Genomic DNA, 16,613 nt, shown 5'->3' with positions numbered 1-16,613 from the left:
GGCTGTTTGAAAGACTAAGCCTTAAAGCATTACTTTCTGAACTTGATATTTTGCAGCCACATCTGTTTACTCTTGCGTCCTGGCATCTGGTCTGCACCCACATTTTGTATGATTTAGATCTGCTGTAGATTTTGCATTGCATTTGCTAGCTTTGTATGCCTCTGTAAGCCTTCTCAGAATATATAAAATTAAGATACCTGTGTCTGGGCTCTTCTTGTGTCTGAACCTAGAGGCTCACACTGAAATTAGGATGTGTTGTGTACAGCAAAAACACTATTAAAAGCCTCAGTGTTGTACTAGAGTTTTAGCAGTAGTGTTTTCTACGTACTAGCAATGGCTCCCAGTCTGCCATAATTACCTAGGAAGGCAATTTCTGCCTTCTACCCAGAAGGTAATTTGTTATAAATACTTTAGATTTATTTGTTTATTTTATATACTTTTTTTTCTTGAATGTTTTTTTCTTCCCATGGGCAGAACTGATCCAAGACTTTGTGGTGCTTACAATCAAAATTGGTAGTTAATGGGGAGAACTTTTTTCATAGATTACTTAAAAAAAAAAAAAAAATTAGCCTGTGTAAGGACTAGACTGCTCCTTCCAGCTATTTGCTCAATTGGCTTGTTCATTCCTGGTACTCTGTGTCTGCTTTTAATTCTTCACTTGGCATTTCACTGAGTCTTTCGGGTAGGGGTTATCAAAGGATGTTCTTCTTTTTCATTTTTTTTATTTCACTAATTTCTGTTATTTATTTTTTTACTTTGCCAGACATTTTTATTTCTACCAATTGGGTTAATCTCATTTTGAAAGAATCTTTTTTTTTTCTTTCCTTTAACTGTATGAGGACAAAACAAACTCAAGACTAAAGACGTGGCAGAAACTGGGGAGATCTCATGTTTATGTTCATCAAATTGAAAGTTGATGTAGAGTAGTCTGCTTTCCTGGATTTAGTCCTCAACGTTTATTTACACATTCAGTCTTGTGGTGCTTTGAGAAATAGAATAGAAATGAGGTGAATGTAAAAGATGAATGTTGGGGCATCTTGCAGCATTTTGTAATTCTGAAATGAGTAATTGTTACTGTAGCTCTTCTGCAACTGACAGTATACAAACCTTTGGCATTTCAGGATGAGGTGCTGATGGAGGAAAGAAGGAACCTCCTTTTGGATATTGTGGACGTTTTCATGTGTGTTTTCTATTGATAGGGTTACAATTTAGGTTGAATATTGTAACTGACTAAAAATTTAAGGATTTTCTCTCTTTGCAGGAATGTTTAGAATTTCATGGTGTGTTTCATGGATCAGCTTGTGGCCATCATGGACCATATATTCCAGATGTTCTCTTCTGGTCTGTCATATTATTCTTTACAACGTTTTTCCTCTCCTCTTTCCTTAAGCAATTCAAGACCAAACGCTATTTCCCAACTAAGGTAATTAAATACGACTGTTACTTTGTACTAAATAGATCAGTATAACTTAGCAGAGTTTATTTTTTTTAATTTTGCTTCAGAACTTTGTTCTGAGAGTATAGCTTTAACCCATTTTTTAAGACAGAAAAGAGATTAAAAACAAAATTAGCTAATAATTCAGAAGATTAAGACATTTTAGAATTTTGTTACAAGAAAAAAGAGTAGAATTTTCAGCACTAAATTTCTTTTACTCTAAACATCAGAATACCTAAGTGTTTGTCTTTCCATATTAATAGGTATTGCCAGGTATCATCTGGAGTGATTAATTTCAGACAGTTCCCTCTCAACTAGTTGTACAGAACAATTGATTGCTTTGTCTAAGCCTATAATGTCAGAAGAGTTCTGAGTGGTTCCTGAGGGAATGACTATTTCTAACAGATGTTAATATAATGATTAAAATTTATTGGTTATCCTTGGACTTACTTATACTAGCCAAAATAAAGGGAGTAGATTTTTCTCTGAACCTCAGCTCATACCTACAGTGTGTTCCTAATGCTTAAGAAAGTCATCTTTGAGAACAATTCAGTGGTTTTACTGAATTAAGCTACAAGAGATTAGTTGTGATGGCCCAGCCTCTTAGTAGGCCAGAGAGAACAAAGATGGGAAAGGAGTTAATTTGGAGCAGTCTGTTTCTTGTGGTAGTTAAATTCAGATGAGATTATCAGATCAACAGTTGTATAGAATAATCACCTTCTCCAACTTTATACTATTCTGGCAGGCAGCTAAAATATAAAAAAAGGAAATAAACATGCTATTCAGTGGTGTAGTAGAATATAAATAGACTTCAGTATTCATAGGGAAGAAAATTCTCTTTCTATACGTGCAAATTGTAATGATGAAACAGCAAGAGATAACAGATCTTTTTTTTATAGGTGCGTTCTACCATCAGTGACTTCGCAGTATTTCTGACCATCGTAATCATGGTTTTGATTGACTATCTTGTAGGAGTACCTTCTCCTAAGCTTCATGTTCCAGAGAAATTTGAAGTAAGAAACAAAACCTTTTAAAATAAACTTTTTTAATTCTTGCAGTTTTATAGGCAATAGAACAATGGAATTGAATTGAAACAGGAATTTAAATTTTTTGATTTAAATTGTAGTTGTTAATCTCCCTTCTTTTCTGAGTGTATGTCTCCTGAAAGAAAACACTATGCTTTACATTGTAGCATCACTGAAAAGGATGTATCCTTTTGTGCAAATGTGCACAAATCAAGGAATGCAATGGATTGTTTTAATTTTTTCATGGAAGTCTCACGTTCATGTTTAACAGCTAGTCAGTCTTTTCGTCAAAGCCATGGGAAGAAAAATCTAAGCTCACGTTTAATAGACTACTGACCTGTTCATTGCAGCTAATGTTTGTTGCAATAAAATCTGAAGTTTTAGTAAATTAATACTTATTTATTTTATCAGCCCACAAGAAAAGACCGTGGATGGTTCATAGATCCTCTTGGAGGCAATCCTTGGTGGACGCTGCTGATAGCTGCAGTTCCTGCTTTACTCTGTACCATTCTCATTTTCATGGATCAACAAATAACAGCTGTTATTATAAACAGAAAAGAGCATAAACTGAAGGTAAAAGTCTATCCATTTTCACAAAACTCTAATTTTTTGTAAGTTGAGTTTATTTTAAATCAGATTCATTCTGTAAGTCTGTGAAACATTACCAGCAGCTGCTATATAAATGTACATATTGACTAATGCAAAGAACAACTCTAATTTTTTGGGCCCTTCCAAAGTCTTTTAACTTTTTTAGTAATATATTATTTACCAACAATGTTATAAATCTTGCATAGTATAAATAGAAACTTTATCAAATGATTCATTTCTTTGCTTAATTTTACAGAAAGGCTGTGGTTATCATCTTGATCTGTTCATGGTTGGTGTTATGTTGGGTGTATGTTCTATCATGGGTTTACCATGGTTTGTCGCAGCAACTGTCCTGTCTATAAGTCATGTTAACAGCCTGAAAGTTGAATCTGAATGCTCTGCACCAGGAGAGCAACCAAAGTTTTTGGGAATCCGGGAGCAGCGAGTGACAGGATTGATGATTTTTGTCCTCATGGGTCTTTCAGTGTTCATGACCTCTGTGTTAAAGGTAAAAGAGTTTATTCCAAAATACTTGTATTTTTTTGTTCTTTGGATTTTCCTTTTGTGATTTAGTTTTTTGTGATGTTATCATGTTTTATTATGTTAAGTAAAACATATCTAGACTCGTTATCAAGTTAGTTGAATAGAAACAATGGAGGAAGATGCAAGAAAACTGAACAAGCTAGAAGTGTAGTGAGTAGCGAAGAAAGCAATCTATGTCCCTGTTACCTGATTTTCTTGCTAGCAACCTTTTTTAAAAATTGAGAGAGTGATAAAGTCACTTGAACAGAAGTAATGTAATATGGCCGAAGAAGCAGAAACACACAGTACTAGAAGTGATCATCAGAAATGACATTGCTCACTTTTCTTTATTTTCCAGCTTTTTAAACTGCCTTTGAGGTTTAAAGTGTTGAGATGACCTTACGCAGCACCATGGTGTAATAAGAGATTCTGCAGGTCAAATTGTGGCCTCAGCTGACACTTTGCCTCTGTATTTATATCAGTTCAGTAAGCTTTTTGCTCAGATAAGAGTAAAATAAGTTTCACTTCTGTTTTGTTGTGCTGACTTCAGCAGTTAGGAGAGAAATAAATAGAAATCTTTCGTCAAAATAGCAGTTGTGGCATAGAATTGCGTAATTGCCAATACCTGTGAAGAATTTTGTGGAAGATAGATCACAACTCATTTCACAAACAGGTAGCTTCTAATGGCTGTTTAAGACTGGGTAATGGGAGGAAATAGATCTATGAACACACAGCTATAGTTTATTATTAGAACTACATATTATAAATTTTTAATAACTGATCATTTATGCTTGTTAAAGACCATAGAGGTCTGAATAAAATAAAGCAGTATTTAAAGATATATACTCAGATAAGACAATCTCTGGTAGAAAAGCTACCAAGAGCTGAGCTGTATAATGGAAATTGCCAGAATCAAAAGCAGAAATACTGAAATAGATTTATTGTTGCTCAAAAGCACTAAGTAAAGGTGCTGATTGCTGAAGCCTGATGTTTATTGCACTTTTTAACAACTGATTCTTGGAAACTAATACTTTAATATGTTGTGGGATCCAGCGTAATAGGAATGGGATTACTACAAATCACTCTATGAAATACTTTTCTTTTTCACTGTAAACGGATGTTAGTGTTCAAAACAAAGAAGTAAGACAAAGGCTTGAATTCGTAAGCTGCTGTGCTTTTGTTCCATGTACTGATATATGCTGATTTAATGTAGAAGTTAGTGCTAAAGAAGTACTAGCATGTCAAATTATATAGCTCATGGTGAAGACACTGTCTTCTATATATACACACACAGTAATGAATCCCTAAGGCATAGTTTTATTCCACACTATTTTAAGTTTCGGTAAAGGCTTTTGTTCAGGCTTGATCGCAGCAGTTTTTATTAAGGCTTCCAATTACATCTTGACTGTCCTTTATTCAGATCTTTCATGAATTCGGGAGCAAAGCAAGCCTCGTCTGCTCTGTGTAGGCTGCAGAGGCTTGATGGAAGTGCCACTGAAATCAGTGAACAACTTCATTATTTTAAGAATATTAGTTTAAATCTTACTATTGGAGCAATGTTTAGCCCTGAAAAATTAATAGATTTTTATAGACCAGTAGGTATGGTTTCTTTTTTGCTTCAGCTGATTCCAAAATACCAGCTTAGTGTGTGTGGGGGGGACACACTGCAAGCTTTCATATGGCAGTTTCATGAAGCTGGTAGTCTCAATACAGTTCCTATCAAGTAGCAACCTAAACCAACATCCTGAGCGTTAATAGAAGTATTGGTAGCAACCTAGAAAATGTTCATTCTGGACTGTCCATTCCTTACTACTTTTTTTAATCACAACGACAGGCTTACTAGCTCTACGGAAATAACACAGGTCCTTCCCCACCTCCCAGCTTTTTTTTGCTGTTCACTGCTACATTTATTCTCTCTGTAAATAGAGCCTCAGCCTGTACAATTTCTTCACATAAATAAAATATGATGTAAAAACAGTTAATGTATTTCACTAATATGGACTGCAGTGGTATATTGTGTTGATTCTTTAAGTAATTGATGCTTTTTCCTCTGCAGTTTATTCCAATGCCAGTTTTGTATGGTGTCTTTCTTTACATGGGAGTTTCTTCATTAAAAGGCATTCAGGTAAAATCTGATTTTAAGGAACAATTTGTCTTTACCACTACAAGAAAAAAAGTTTAATGCATTATTTTACATCAGCATCAATAAAGTAAGCCAATATTGTCAGAGCAGGATGTAGGATAATTTCCTAACTGTCATGTTTAGTGTTCTTGCCACTGTCTTCACTTCTCATTTTTTTTGTGTTTATTATTGTAGTAGTGTAGCTGAACAACAAATTTTCTGAAATACTCGAAAATGTTGTAGTACTAATGGTTAAGAGGAAAACAAAACAGCCCCCAACCCCACCTCCTTGAATTTTCAGTGTCCTTTGTTAGTATTTTAATTGGGATAAATTTATCTTTCTGGAGTGTCCTAAAATGTTTTTGTTTTGGAGAGGAAGAAAATGATTAACTGAAGGATGTTATTATTTTTCAATGCAGTTTTTTGACCGTATAAAACTGTTTGGAATGCCTGCCAAACATCAGCCTGACCTGATATATCTACGTTATGTACCACTCTGGAAGGTCCATATCTTTACAGTTATTCAGCTCACTTGTCTTGTTCTGTTGTGGGTGATTAAAGCCTCCGCAGCTGCTGTTGTTTTCCCTATGATGGTAAGTTATCTGTTCTACAAGTTAATCATTTGCCAAGAGTGTGTGCATCACCATCTGGTATCTCCCCAGAATGTGTTACTACCTTAAGAGGGAAGGGAGTGGAAAAGAAACAAAAGAACTTTAGTAGTTGTTTACTTTTGAAACATGAAGACTTTTCTTATATGAAGATTTTTCATTTCTTGAAAAGTAAGTAATTCAGCTGTAAAAAGCTACAAAGGGGAAATGATCCAACTTTTCAGTAAGGTAAAAACTAGTATTATAATAAAAGGGCTGCAGTTAAAAATACTGAATGTACTAAAAGTGCATGTGCATTTTTCTTAATTTCAATAGTTTAATATAAATTATTCTGTTTATGATTTCCTTAAGGTTCTAGCATTAGTGTTCATTCGCAAGCTCATGGATTTATGTTTCACCAAAAGAGAGCTTAGCTGGCTTGACGATCTTATGCCAGAAAGTAAAAAGAAGAAAGAAGACGACAAAAAGAAAAAAGAGAAAGCAGTAAGTGTAAAACCGCTCAAACTGAGCATGTTATAAATCATTACAAAATGCTTAATGACACTTAAAGGATTTTAAGTGCCATAAGCATATGACTTTATAACCAAACATACATTTTGAAGTTTTCCACTAATGAGATTTAATGATAGAGAACAATTACTGGCAATTAAGGAAAGTTACTATTTCAAGGATGCTATTATGAGTTAGGACTCTTCTTTGCAATGAAAATTAGCAAACGGTTTAGAAAGAACCGGTTCTTGGCACAAAATGTTGTTGCCTTTGTTTGTCGTCAGGTGTGAAGGTGGGTAATGGATGAGAGAGAAACACAGTGGAGTAGGGATCTACTCTGCTTAGAGTAGAGACAAAACTGTTTACCATATAAGGGACATTCTGCTTGTGTTTGTGTGCAGAGTGGTAGTTAAAAACAACTGCTAGTCGGTAATAATGCACTTGCATAATTTATCCATAAAAGTCTCCACTAACTGTACACCAACAAGTTGAATTCCTTAAACTTAAAAAGTAACACCTCCTTCCCCAATTTACGTGTTTGTAATAAAAAAGGAGGTCTTAACTAGATGTCTTGCTTTAATTAGAGTACCTACAGGGAACCATTCTGCCCCATACCCCTATTGAAATACATTGTCAGTGTGAGAATTGTTTTATTTCTGCTACATGACTAATTTTATCAAATGTTTACTTGAAATTTACAGGAAGCAGAGAGAATGCTTCAGACAGGGGACAATGAAAGCGTACACCTTCAATATGGAGAAGGAAATGTCTTGAATTTTCCTGTAAAAACCCTAAAATACAGGTATAATAAAATGCAGGACTTTTTAAAAGGTTTTGTATCAAATGATGTAATTTGCTTCATGCTGAATTAGTTGTGTATGAGTTTAATTTTTTTCCCCAAGCTTGTCACTCAGCCTTGATTAAGAAGTATTAAGGTATATCTCATGGTGTTAAGGTGGCATTTCTGTTGGTTTATTTTTTTCTTCTTTAAAACTGCATCTTAATGATAAATTTACGTGACCATCTCGAACAGATCAGATGACTCAATTTCAACCAGCTGTACTCAAGGTGAAGAAGCTTCCTTGGTCAGTTTTCATGGAGTACTTGTGTGCTACTATGCATGAAATACAACTAATAGCATCAGTTGAGCCATATATTTACCAGCCACTTGGAGTTTTCAGACAAAGTCTAAGTGTGCAGTTCTTTGGTTTATTTAAGTGAGGGCTAAAGTCTGTAATTTCTAAAATCAAATGTTTTACAGGTAGCCTTATTGCTTAAGTAGGTTATTTTCTTAACATAAATGTGAGTGCAGTGGGGTTATCAATTCTCTTCCAGAAAAGGAAGTACTGGAATTTCACAGATTTAAAAAGTTCTTGCAGCAGTGAAAGGCGTTTTGCCTCAGTATGTAACTCTTACTAGAGAAGTGTTATGATTAGTAGCAAGGTATTCTACAGCTGTCAACACACGTGGAAGATGTGATAGATAAATAGCTTGTCAGCTTTTTTTTCCTCTCTAGTATTAAGGGTGCCTAGGTTAAAAAATTGGGCTTTAGAGGTCTATCCTGACCTGGGTTGGGAACAGGCAGATTTGGGGGTTGGTTAGATATTCCTGCTGAGTCCTATTGTCAACTTTAAGAGCAGGCTTAACTTTAGCAACTCAAATGAAAATGACACTAAAGCATTTTGTTTTAAATCGAGATGCTAATTACTCTTACAGTAGAACTATGATTTCACCAACTGTGTGCTTATGTGTTTACTATATATTTTACTGTCTTGCATCTTGTGGGGATTCCTGAGGTTTAAAAACCAAACCAAACAAACAAACAAAAAAAACCCAACCAACCAACAAAAACAACACACACACTTTGAAATGTTCCTGTGCTGATTTGAAGAATTTGAAAGATTTTATCTCCTGGAGTAGATTCTGAAGCTTAAGTGTGGAACAGAACAAAATACATACCTACAGGCAACACTGAAGTCGTCTTTACATGTAAATGTGTGAAACTCATAGGTTTTGAAAGCTTACCACCTGTGAGGCTGAACTTCTGCAGGAGGTAAAATGAAAAGGTCCAGATACTGAGATTTACAGATTCTTACTACTTTTTAATCTCAATTGAATTACCAGTTTCAGATTTTTATTAACGTCTACTCTTTTGCACTTGACTATTTCCTGGAAACTGCTTAAAATAATTCTGATCTATGAAAGCATTAGCAAAACAGTATGATGAATTTCATTTTTCCTGAACATGCTAAATAGTTTTCTGAAGTTACGGATTATTCAGAAAAGAGATGTTCACAATCTTGTAGTGATGTCTGTGTGAGAAACTGTTTTATGATATGTGATTAAGGCTGCACAAGCGAGTTAAACTTTTTCAAATTTTTGTTTAAATACCTTTGTAAGTGGTGAATTCAACTTGTGGCTGCGTAAATATTGAAAGAAGGTACAACTGATGTAATTGATGAGTGACAATAAGTATAATGCTGTTGCAAGGTATTGAATACTAACCAGAAAGTATGTTTGTTCTTTAGCGTTGATCCCTCAATTGTAAACATATCAGACGAAATGGCCAAAACTGCACAGTGGAAGGCTCTTTCCATGAATTCTGAGAATGCCAAAGTAACCAGAGCTAACCTGAGGTAGCTATAATTACTCACGCATTTTCTAACTACTGTCTTGTGTTTAGCAGTTAATAGCTGTGCTCGTATTTCTTGAAATATATCTCAAAAAGTGAGCATACATGGTTTATAGATTTGCATTTACTTTTCACTTACAAGGAACTTGAATTTGAACTTAATTTTTGCTTTCTATTCTGAAATTAAACAATGTCTAAGGAATTCTAGTTGTTTTGTTAAATGTATTATAGTTTTAAAGCTACTCTTAATTTGTTTAATACAACTGTATGCTACTCTGATGGGTTTAGGGTTTCTAGAAGCTTTATTAGACTGTGTATGAGCATGGGAATTGTTTGGTCCTGAATATTACAAATGCCAGTGGGAATAAAAGGTAAGTCCAGCACTTTCACTGCTGCTAAGGTCTTCCCTGGGTTGGTGTTTTTGTTGTGTGTTGTGTCATGTGCCCCCCCCAGCTCACTTTAAATCTCTCTACAAATTAAACCTGACTGAAATATCATCTTTGCTGCATAAGAAATATACTTGAAAAAAGTGCTGTGTTGACTGTTATGTATAAAATGTTTGATAAGCAACCTTTAGTAATGTGAACCATATCTCAAATGATCATCTTTGCTTTCAACAGCCCTGAGAAGCCGGAAAGTGTGAAAATAAATGTAGAAGATGCACCTGTTGTGAAATACGTGGATGCTGAAACATCTTTATAGAACTGAACCAAGGGGAATTGTGTGTATTTGTGCGTGTGTATATATCACTGTAGGGTATTACACCATTGAAGTGTGATTTCCAATTTAAGTAATATGTATTTAATTCTGCCATTGTTTAGGGCACTGTAGATATGCTTACATAAGAAGATTTTCCTACAAGTCAGATGAGTGGTAATCACACTTCAGCTATTTATTTTATCGGAAATTTTATTTTCATTTTTAAATAGGAAGATTGTAATGAATGCATATTATTTTCAATAATCAGTATGTGCATAAAAGTTAAGTCAGCTTTTGCTGATGATTACTGGTCCACATTGCTTAGAATTTTGCAATACCTCTGTTTATAATGTGCGCTACAGAAGTTTGTTTTCTGTGCAGGAAATTACTGCTTGTTTTTGCAGGGTATATTTTTTTTTGTGATTTCATAGGTCAATTATTAATGTGCTGTTAACATGAACTACTGTGTTTTATGTCTCCACTACATGCTAATGTTATTTGGATTCTGTCACTCATATTTTACAGACATGGCCTAGAGCCCTAAGTCAGGTGGCTAATTAATCCTTAAAATATATGTAAATATTCTGTTCTGCTACTATTTTTTAAATACACTCTTGATTTTTCATTGTCATTCAGTAGCAGTATGAGTGCAGTAACTGTAGTTACAATCCCAAGTCAGTATTTGCCATTCTGGAAACTCCACGTTTACACAATATAAATTGGATTTACAGACAGCAATTTGGTCTATAGGAAGTTATACATACTTGCTACACTAGCACTCTTGAATTGTTTTCCTGTTTTTATGTTTTCCACTGACTTTGAAAACCTGATATACTCAGATGTAAGACTGACACTTCAGAATATTTCTTGTCCTCATCAAAATATTTTTCTTGCTTAATTCATTTTAAAATTCACTGTGTATTTGATTAAATTTGCCATGGTTTAATTCTGTGATAGGTTTATGATCAGTATTATTTTATGGATTACAAATTGCTTGTGGTATTTGTTTGTACAGTTCTGATCTTCTCCATTGTAAAGGGCATATATGATAGCACACCAACTTAATTTTAAACATTTTATTTATTTTAATTAGTATAAAGTTTTATCATGTTAGAAGAATTGAAAAATTAAATATTCATTTATTAAAGTAAACGGGATTTTTGGGGGCTCACTGTTAAAAATGCAGTCGGTGCATTTTATTGTACTTATCTTCAAGGTCTAGTGTTTAGCATTATAATATCTCAAATGAGAATTTTATGTGTAAATGAAAATCTTGATTGCTTACCTGCTGCAGTGTCCATTATTTTTTTTTCTTTTTGCCTTATGCCTTAGTTTCTTGACTTTATTTCCTGGAATGGTCTGTTTTCTGAAGTGATACCAGCCCTTTCTTGATGTGTTACAATGGCTTTAATTGGGATCTGTGCGAATTTCAAACCGAGAATATAGCTGTTTGCTTAATTCTGCCTTTAAGCAATGTTGGAAGTTTTACCATGGACTGCATGGTAAAATTCTCAACAAAGCAAAAGGAGAAGATTTTGGAGGAGGGCAGAGTTCATCTGAAAACACCACTTGAGGTGGAATTCTGGTGCTCTTCAGAGAAGTGACACTTGGACAGAAGATGATTGTATATTACTAAATAAACCAATCAGTGAGAATAAATGGAAATATTTAAAAACAGCTTTTAAGTTACACGCACTGTTACCTTTTGCTTTACATATAATGTAGTTGTTTTTGTTGTTGTTTATGTTCTTTTCCATTTGTCTGAATTGATAAGGCAATTTACTGAAAATCATAACGTACAGCAATATGAGTAGTCCTACCCAAACTGTCATGAAGGCTCAGGTCAGGGAAAAAAACAAGTGAGGTCTGCATTACCAATTTGACTAATACTGTGTATGGCCTGTATTGATGCTCCTTTTTCCTTAGATAGTAGTGTAGCTTGTGCCTTACCTTGAGTATGTGTTCTTTCAGAAAATACCTATGTTTTCCCTCTAGTCAAACTGAGATGAAATAAAATTATGGCAGATGGCTTTCCAAAACTTTAGCATTATCAAAAAGAAAGAAAGAAAAAAAAAGTAAACCTCAGTTGTTGACTGTTAGTTAGTTCCTAGTGAATCAAAGAGGGAAAATACTATTTTGACCAGTTTACATAGTGTTATCCACAGTACATTACTCATGTACAAGTCTTCCTGTTAGTATTTTATACTTCATGTTCACAGCCCTACAATGATTTCCAAAGACCCCCCCCCCAAAAAAAAAAATTTAGTATAAGCCTCTTAGATTTTTAACTCTTTCATGCCAGAAATCAGGGTTCCCTGGTGCTGCACATCTTTTATCTGGCTTCTTCTGAAGGGTTAAGTTTGGGCCAATATTAAAAGAAGTAGGTATTTCTCTAGTGGATTAAAAAAAAAAAAAAGCCCACATGTCTAATCACAGTATTTCTTCATTAATTGTGTAGACATTTTAATCAGTGCCAGAAGTACCATGACTTGCAAAGCAGTTTACAGTGACCTTTAGTTTCAGTGTTCTCTGTTAGTAGCATGTTATGCTTGCACTTTTCCCACCCCACACAAATATAAGAAGACCTGGTATTAAGTGCATAAAAACCCATTGATAACTTATGGTTAAGTAATTTGCTGCTCATTTTACACCACTTCTACTTTAAAATCGTGCGTAGTATTAAAGTAAAACGGCTAATGATATAGTTGACAGACCGTATGTAGATTTATGTTTTGCCTTAATGGGTACAAAAGAACAGTGATAAATACTGTGCACTGATTCTTTCATAGGGATTAAGCCCTATAAAAATTAAGCCAATATATTTCCATTCCAACAGTTAGAGGAAAATAAACAACCCTGCACTTTTTTTAGATGCCTTGGTTTCCCGGAATGGAGCTTAGTGCTACTGTGTATCTGGCTGCAGAGCCACCTCAGGAAGTCCCTGTTTTTTGTTTTTTTCCCTTTTCTTTTTCTAATTTATTTATAAATATGAATGTTTACATAAAGTGTAGGTCTTAATTTTGACCACTCCATTTAAATTATCGTCTAAAATATTTCACAGAAAATGCAGTCTCCTGTTTAAATTATATTCTACAAAACTCCTTAGTACTTTTCATATGTATTACAATTTCATTCTGTTTACATATGCCCAAGTTCATTATACTTTCTTCCTAGATTAGTTTTGCAGCTGTAACAGGTCATCTTACATTGTTATTTAGTGAAATGTTCCAAATTGCCAAGTTTGTTGTCGTAAAGCCTGTTAGGATAGAATTTGGTGCCCTAGTGGGATTTTTCAACCAAACGTGTTGGCCATTTTTTCTATATCTAATGAAAGCTCTCCAATAACTTTTCATTTACTTCACCTCCATCTTTGTCTTTATATGGTAGCTTCCTAATTTGTGCCCTTTGCAAAAGCAGGTTCAACTTGCTGTAAAATATATCTGTAACAAATTGGTGTCATGTCCCAGAGCCTGCACCATTTTAAAGGGTTATCTTGTACATATGTTCTGTAAATCATAAGATAAATGGTTCATGATTTTTGGGTCAGAAATGTAGTCTGTTAGATGAGCATTGCTATGATTTTAGTTTTCATTTTGCTGTATGTGATTAGTAATGTTTTAATTACTCATCTAGTTCAAATTCATTATCAAGTACAGTACAACTGTGTGAAATACTTTGTTTATACCAACAGTAATTTATTTTACAGCAGACTTTAAGACTAGAAGCACACAGCTTTGAGTCAGTGTAAAAGTAGTGCTATAAATACAAAGCAAATTGCTTAGAATTTTAAGTCAATTTTATTTTGTAACTTTTTAGTGAAAACTTACAGGAACTTCTTAGTTGTCATTGAAGTTAATCTAAAGACACTTTCATATTGAATTTAGTATCTGTTGACATTTATTTGGAATAATGACTGAGTTTGAAAATCAGTAATTTTCTAAATGATGATTTATCAACAAGACACATGATTTATAATGGTTTTCTTTCTATCGTTGCTGATACTCCTGTGCAACTGGGTCTTCCATGGTTCAGCGTCTGTAGCTGAACTACAATTTTGATCTTAATGCTGATTATTTGAAATGCGATAACTGTACGGTTCAAATTTTTATGACTGTTTTTCTAATTACAATGATGCTTTTTTATTTTAACAAAATCCAAAGCCAATGACAACATTATTCCAAACGTAGAACTGCTCACTATTCAGTTTCTATAGAAAACACGACTCTCAGACTTGTCTTTGATATGAAAGATCCAGCCTTTATTGTTTTAATTACTGGTAGAATAAAATTATCTTTTGTAATGTTTCGGACAGTTGGTAAAAGCAATAAAAATCTACCGAACAATAAATCTGAGGCCTTTTGGCGTTTTTATTGCGGGCCGGGGGGGCGGCGCGGTCCCGCCCACGGCTGCCATGTCTGGGCCAGCGGCGTCCGCGTAGTCATGGCAACAGCGGCCGGCGTCGGCGGGTCGCTAGGGCAGCGGGCACTTCGCAGTGCCGCGCTTCGCGGTTGGCCAGCGAGCCGTTCCTCGCCAAGAAGGCGGGACGCGATTGGCCGCGGGCTGGGGCTGAGGAAGCCTGGCCGCGGCCGGGAGCGGGGGCTAGCAGGTGAGGGGGGCGGCGGGGAGACCTCCATCGGGGCTCGGCGGGGGCAGCGGGCGGCCTGGCCTTAGTGCCGCCGGGGGGTTAAGGCGGGGAGGAGCGGTACAGCGTGAGGATGGGCGGAATCTGCAGGTACAAGTTATGATCTGGAAAACAGTCCAGAGAGACACATTGCGTGGGGCCAAGAATTTGGGAATAGACCCGGCCGTTTATGGCTCCCCTGAAACCGGTGTGGTGCAGAGAGAAAATGAACAAAAACCAGCGGCTTGAATGTTCTTATTTGCTGGGAAAAGGGGAACCTCATATTGGATCCTAATTAATCTCCAAAGAATCTTTAAAGAAGTGATAGAACAAAATTCAAAGGGTAAATACATGCATATGGAAGTTTTCATGTATAGTAAACTTGCAGATTTCCATATTGGTTCAGTTGATAAAACACACAAAACTCTTCAAACATTGTCTGTACGTGCTCACGAGCCGGGAATTTCCTAGGTTTCTGCTGCTGCTCAGTGCTGATGCTTCTGACTGCCGTGCTCTCCAAGAACAAGAGGGTAAGCGGTCTAGAGTTTCCTTCTGGTTGGAGGAGGAGAAGTACGTTTTGGGAACCTTTTTTTGTCATCTTTGATCTTCCTCTGACGTCATTTGACCGTTACTCGAAACACATTTCTATTTTGACAATAATATGTTGATAACTGTTCTTTTAAGGAGTGATTTTTCATCTGACCTCACCCAGCTTAGATACATTCCTATCTAGCAACAGCATCAAAAGTCTTACTAAAGCCAAGATATAACATATCTGTTGCTTCTATATCCAGCTTAAGCCAGTTAAACTTCTGTATATAATTAGGTAGTGGAACTCGTCCCCTGGAGTGATTAAGAAAGGAGTTCAAGGTCAATCAAGCAGCTAGTTAGCTTACAAAGCTGTTTGTATCTGTTACTTATATCCACTAGTTATTGCTAATAAAGATTGTGAAGACCATAAGATATCATTTTGTTAAAGCAAGTTTCTAAGCATTGCGCTCTAGCTTGTGGAGGTAGATTTATTCTCTTTGTGTTTTTGTTTATTTTGGGGTTTCTTTTCACCTTCTGAAGCCTTATATGCTTGTGTCATCTGAGACAGATACTAGACTGGGCCACAGATCAAATCTGTTGCGGTAATTCCTTTGTCTCCTGTTTCTCATCATGTGAGTTCTTTCTGTCAGGGTTCCTGGAACATTTCTTGTCCTATCCTGCACGCCAGCACTATCAGAATGCATCTTTCTTCCTTTGTAATTGAGTTAACATAAATAATTAAACGTAATTATTACCAGTTAAAATGAATGAATTAATATTGCTCTCATTTCATTGTTTTAAATGGAATTGAATAAGACTCTACACTGTAAAGTTATTTTCCTTAATGTGTTTCAGTTGTTTTTAAAAGTTGCATGATCTCAATCTTTTTCTGGCACTACCTGAATAAAGTGCAAGTGTTGTTTGGTTTGTTTCTTATGCATTACTCATGGGGCCGGCTTAATAGCTGGGGCATAGTTAATAAGATCGTTAATAGCCTGGCTCCATGGAAATTTCTTCTGGCACAAGTAAAGAAGAAACGCCTGGGTGGGAACTTACTTAGTGATTCAGGAAAGTCAAGTCACTGTGTGAATTGGTAAGGAAATTTTTCATGTCTGTTTTCTCTCAGGTTTATGGCTGGTACAAGGAAAACAAGGGGTTGATCCTTCAGTAACCCCTCGCCAAGGGTGTGGTGCCAGTACACCCACCTGATTGCAGGACTGGCTACCGATGAAAGGATTTTCTGCTCTCCACTTTCTGCAGCCGTGCACTCCTGCCCTCTGCCTTGTCAGCAGAGATGCTCATCGGGTGACTGTAACAGCTAAATTTGTAGAAAACTAACCA

The 16,613-nt window shown here is 35.6% G+C and overlaps 1 protein-coding gene across 8 annotated transcripts in view; it reads left to right on the top strand.

Annotated features, from left to right (window-relative positions):
* SLC4A7 (solute carrier family 4 member 7) overlaps positions 1–14,467 on the top strand; it is a 137,849-nt gene extending 123,382 nt beyond the window's left edge. For all 8 annotated transcript variants that reach the window (XM_050708548.1, XM_050708546.1, XM_035556369.2 and 5 more), the window contains 10 exons: positions 1,262–1,423; positions 2,335–2,448; positions 2,872–3,033; positions 3,305–3,556; positions 5,627–5,695; positions 6,112–6,285; positions 6,652–6,783; positions 7,491–7,591; positions 9,318–9,425; positions 10,042–14,467. In XM_050708548.1, the coding sequence (XP_050564505.1) occupies positions 1,262–1,423; positions 2,335–2,448; positions 2,872–3,033; positions 3,305–3,556; positions 5,627–5,695; positions 6,112–6,285; positions 6,652–6,783; positions 7,491–7,591; positions 9,318–9,425; positions 10,042–10,123 (1,356 nt within the window). In that variant the 3' untranslated portion in view covers positions 10,124–14,467. The remainder of the gene's footprint in view (positions 1–1,261; positions 1,424–2,334; positions 2,449–2,871; positions 3,034–3,304; positions 3,557–5,626; positions 5,696–6,111; positions 6,286–6,651; positions 6,784–7,490; positions 7,592–9,317; positions 9,426–10,041) is intronic.
* Positions 14,468–16,613: the final 2,146 nt, after the last annotated feature.

This window comes from Cygnus atratus, chromosome 2, assembly GCF_013377495.2.
Source record: "Cygnus atratus isolate AKBS03 ecotype Queensland, Australia chromosome 2, CAtr_DNAZoo_HiC_assembly, whole genome shotgun sequence".
Taxonomy (NCBI): domain Eukaryota; kingdom Metazoa; phylum Chordata; class Aves; order Anseriformes; family Anatidae; genus Cygnus; species Cygnus atratus.
This window is presented reverse-complemented; position numbering and strand designations above follow the sequence as displayed.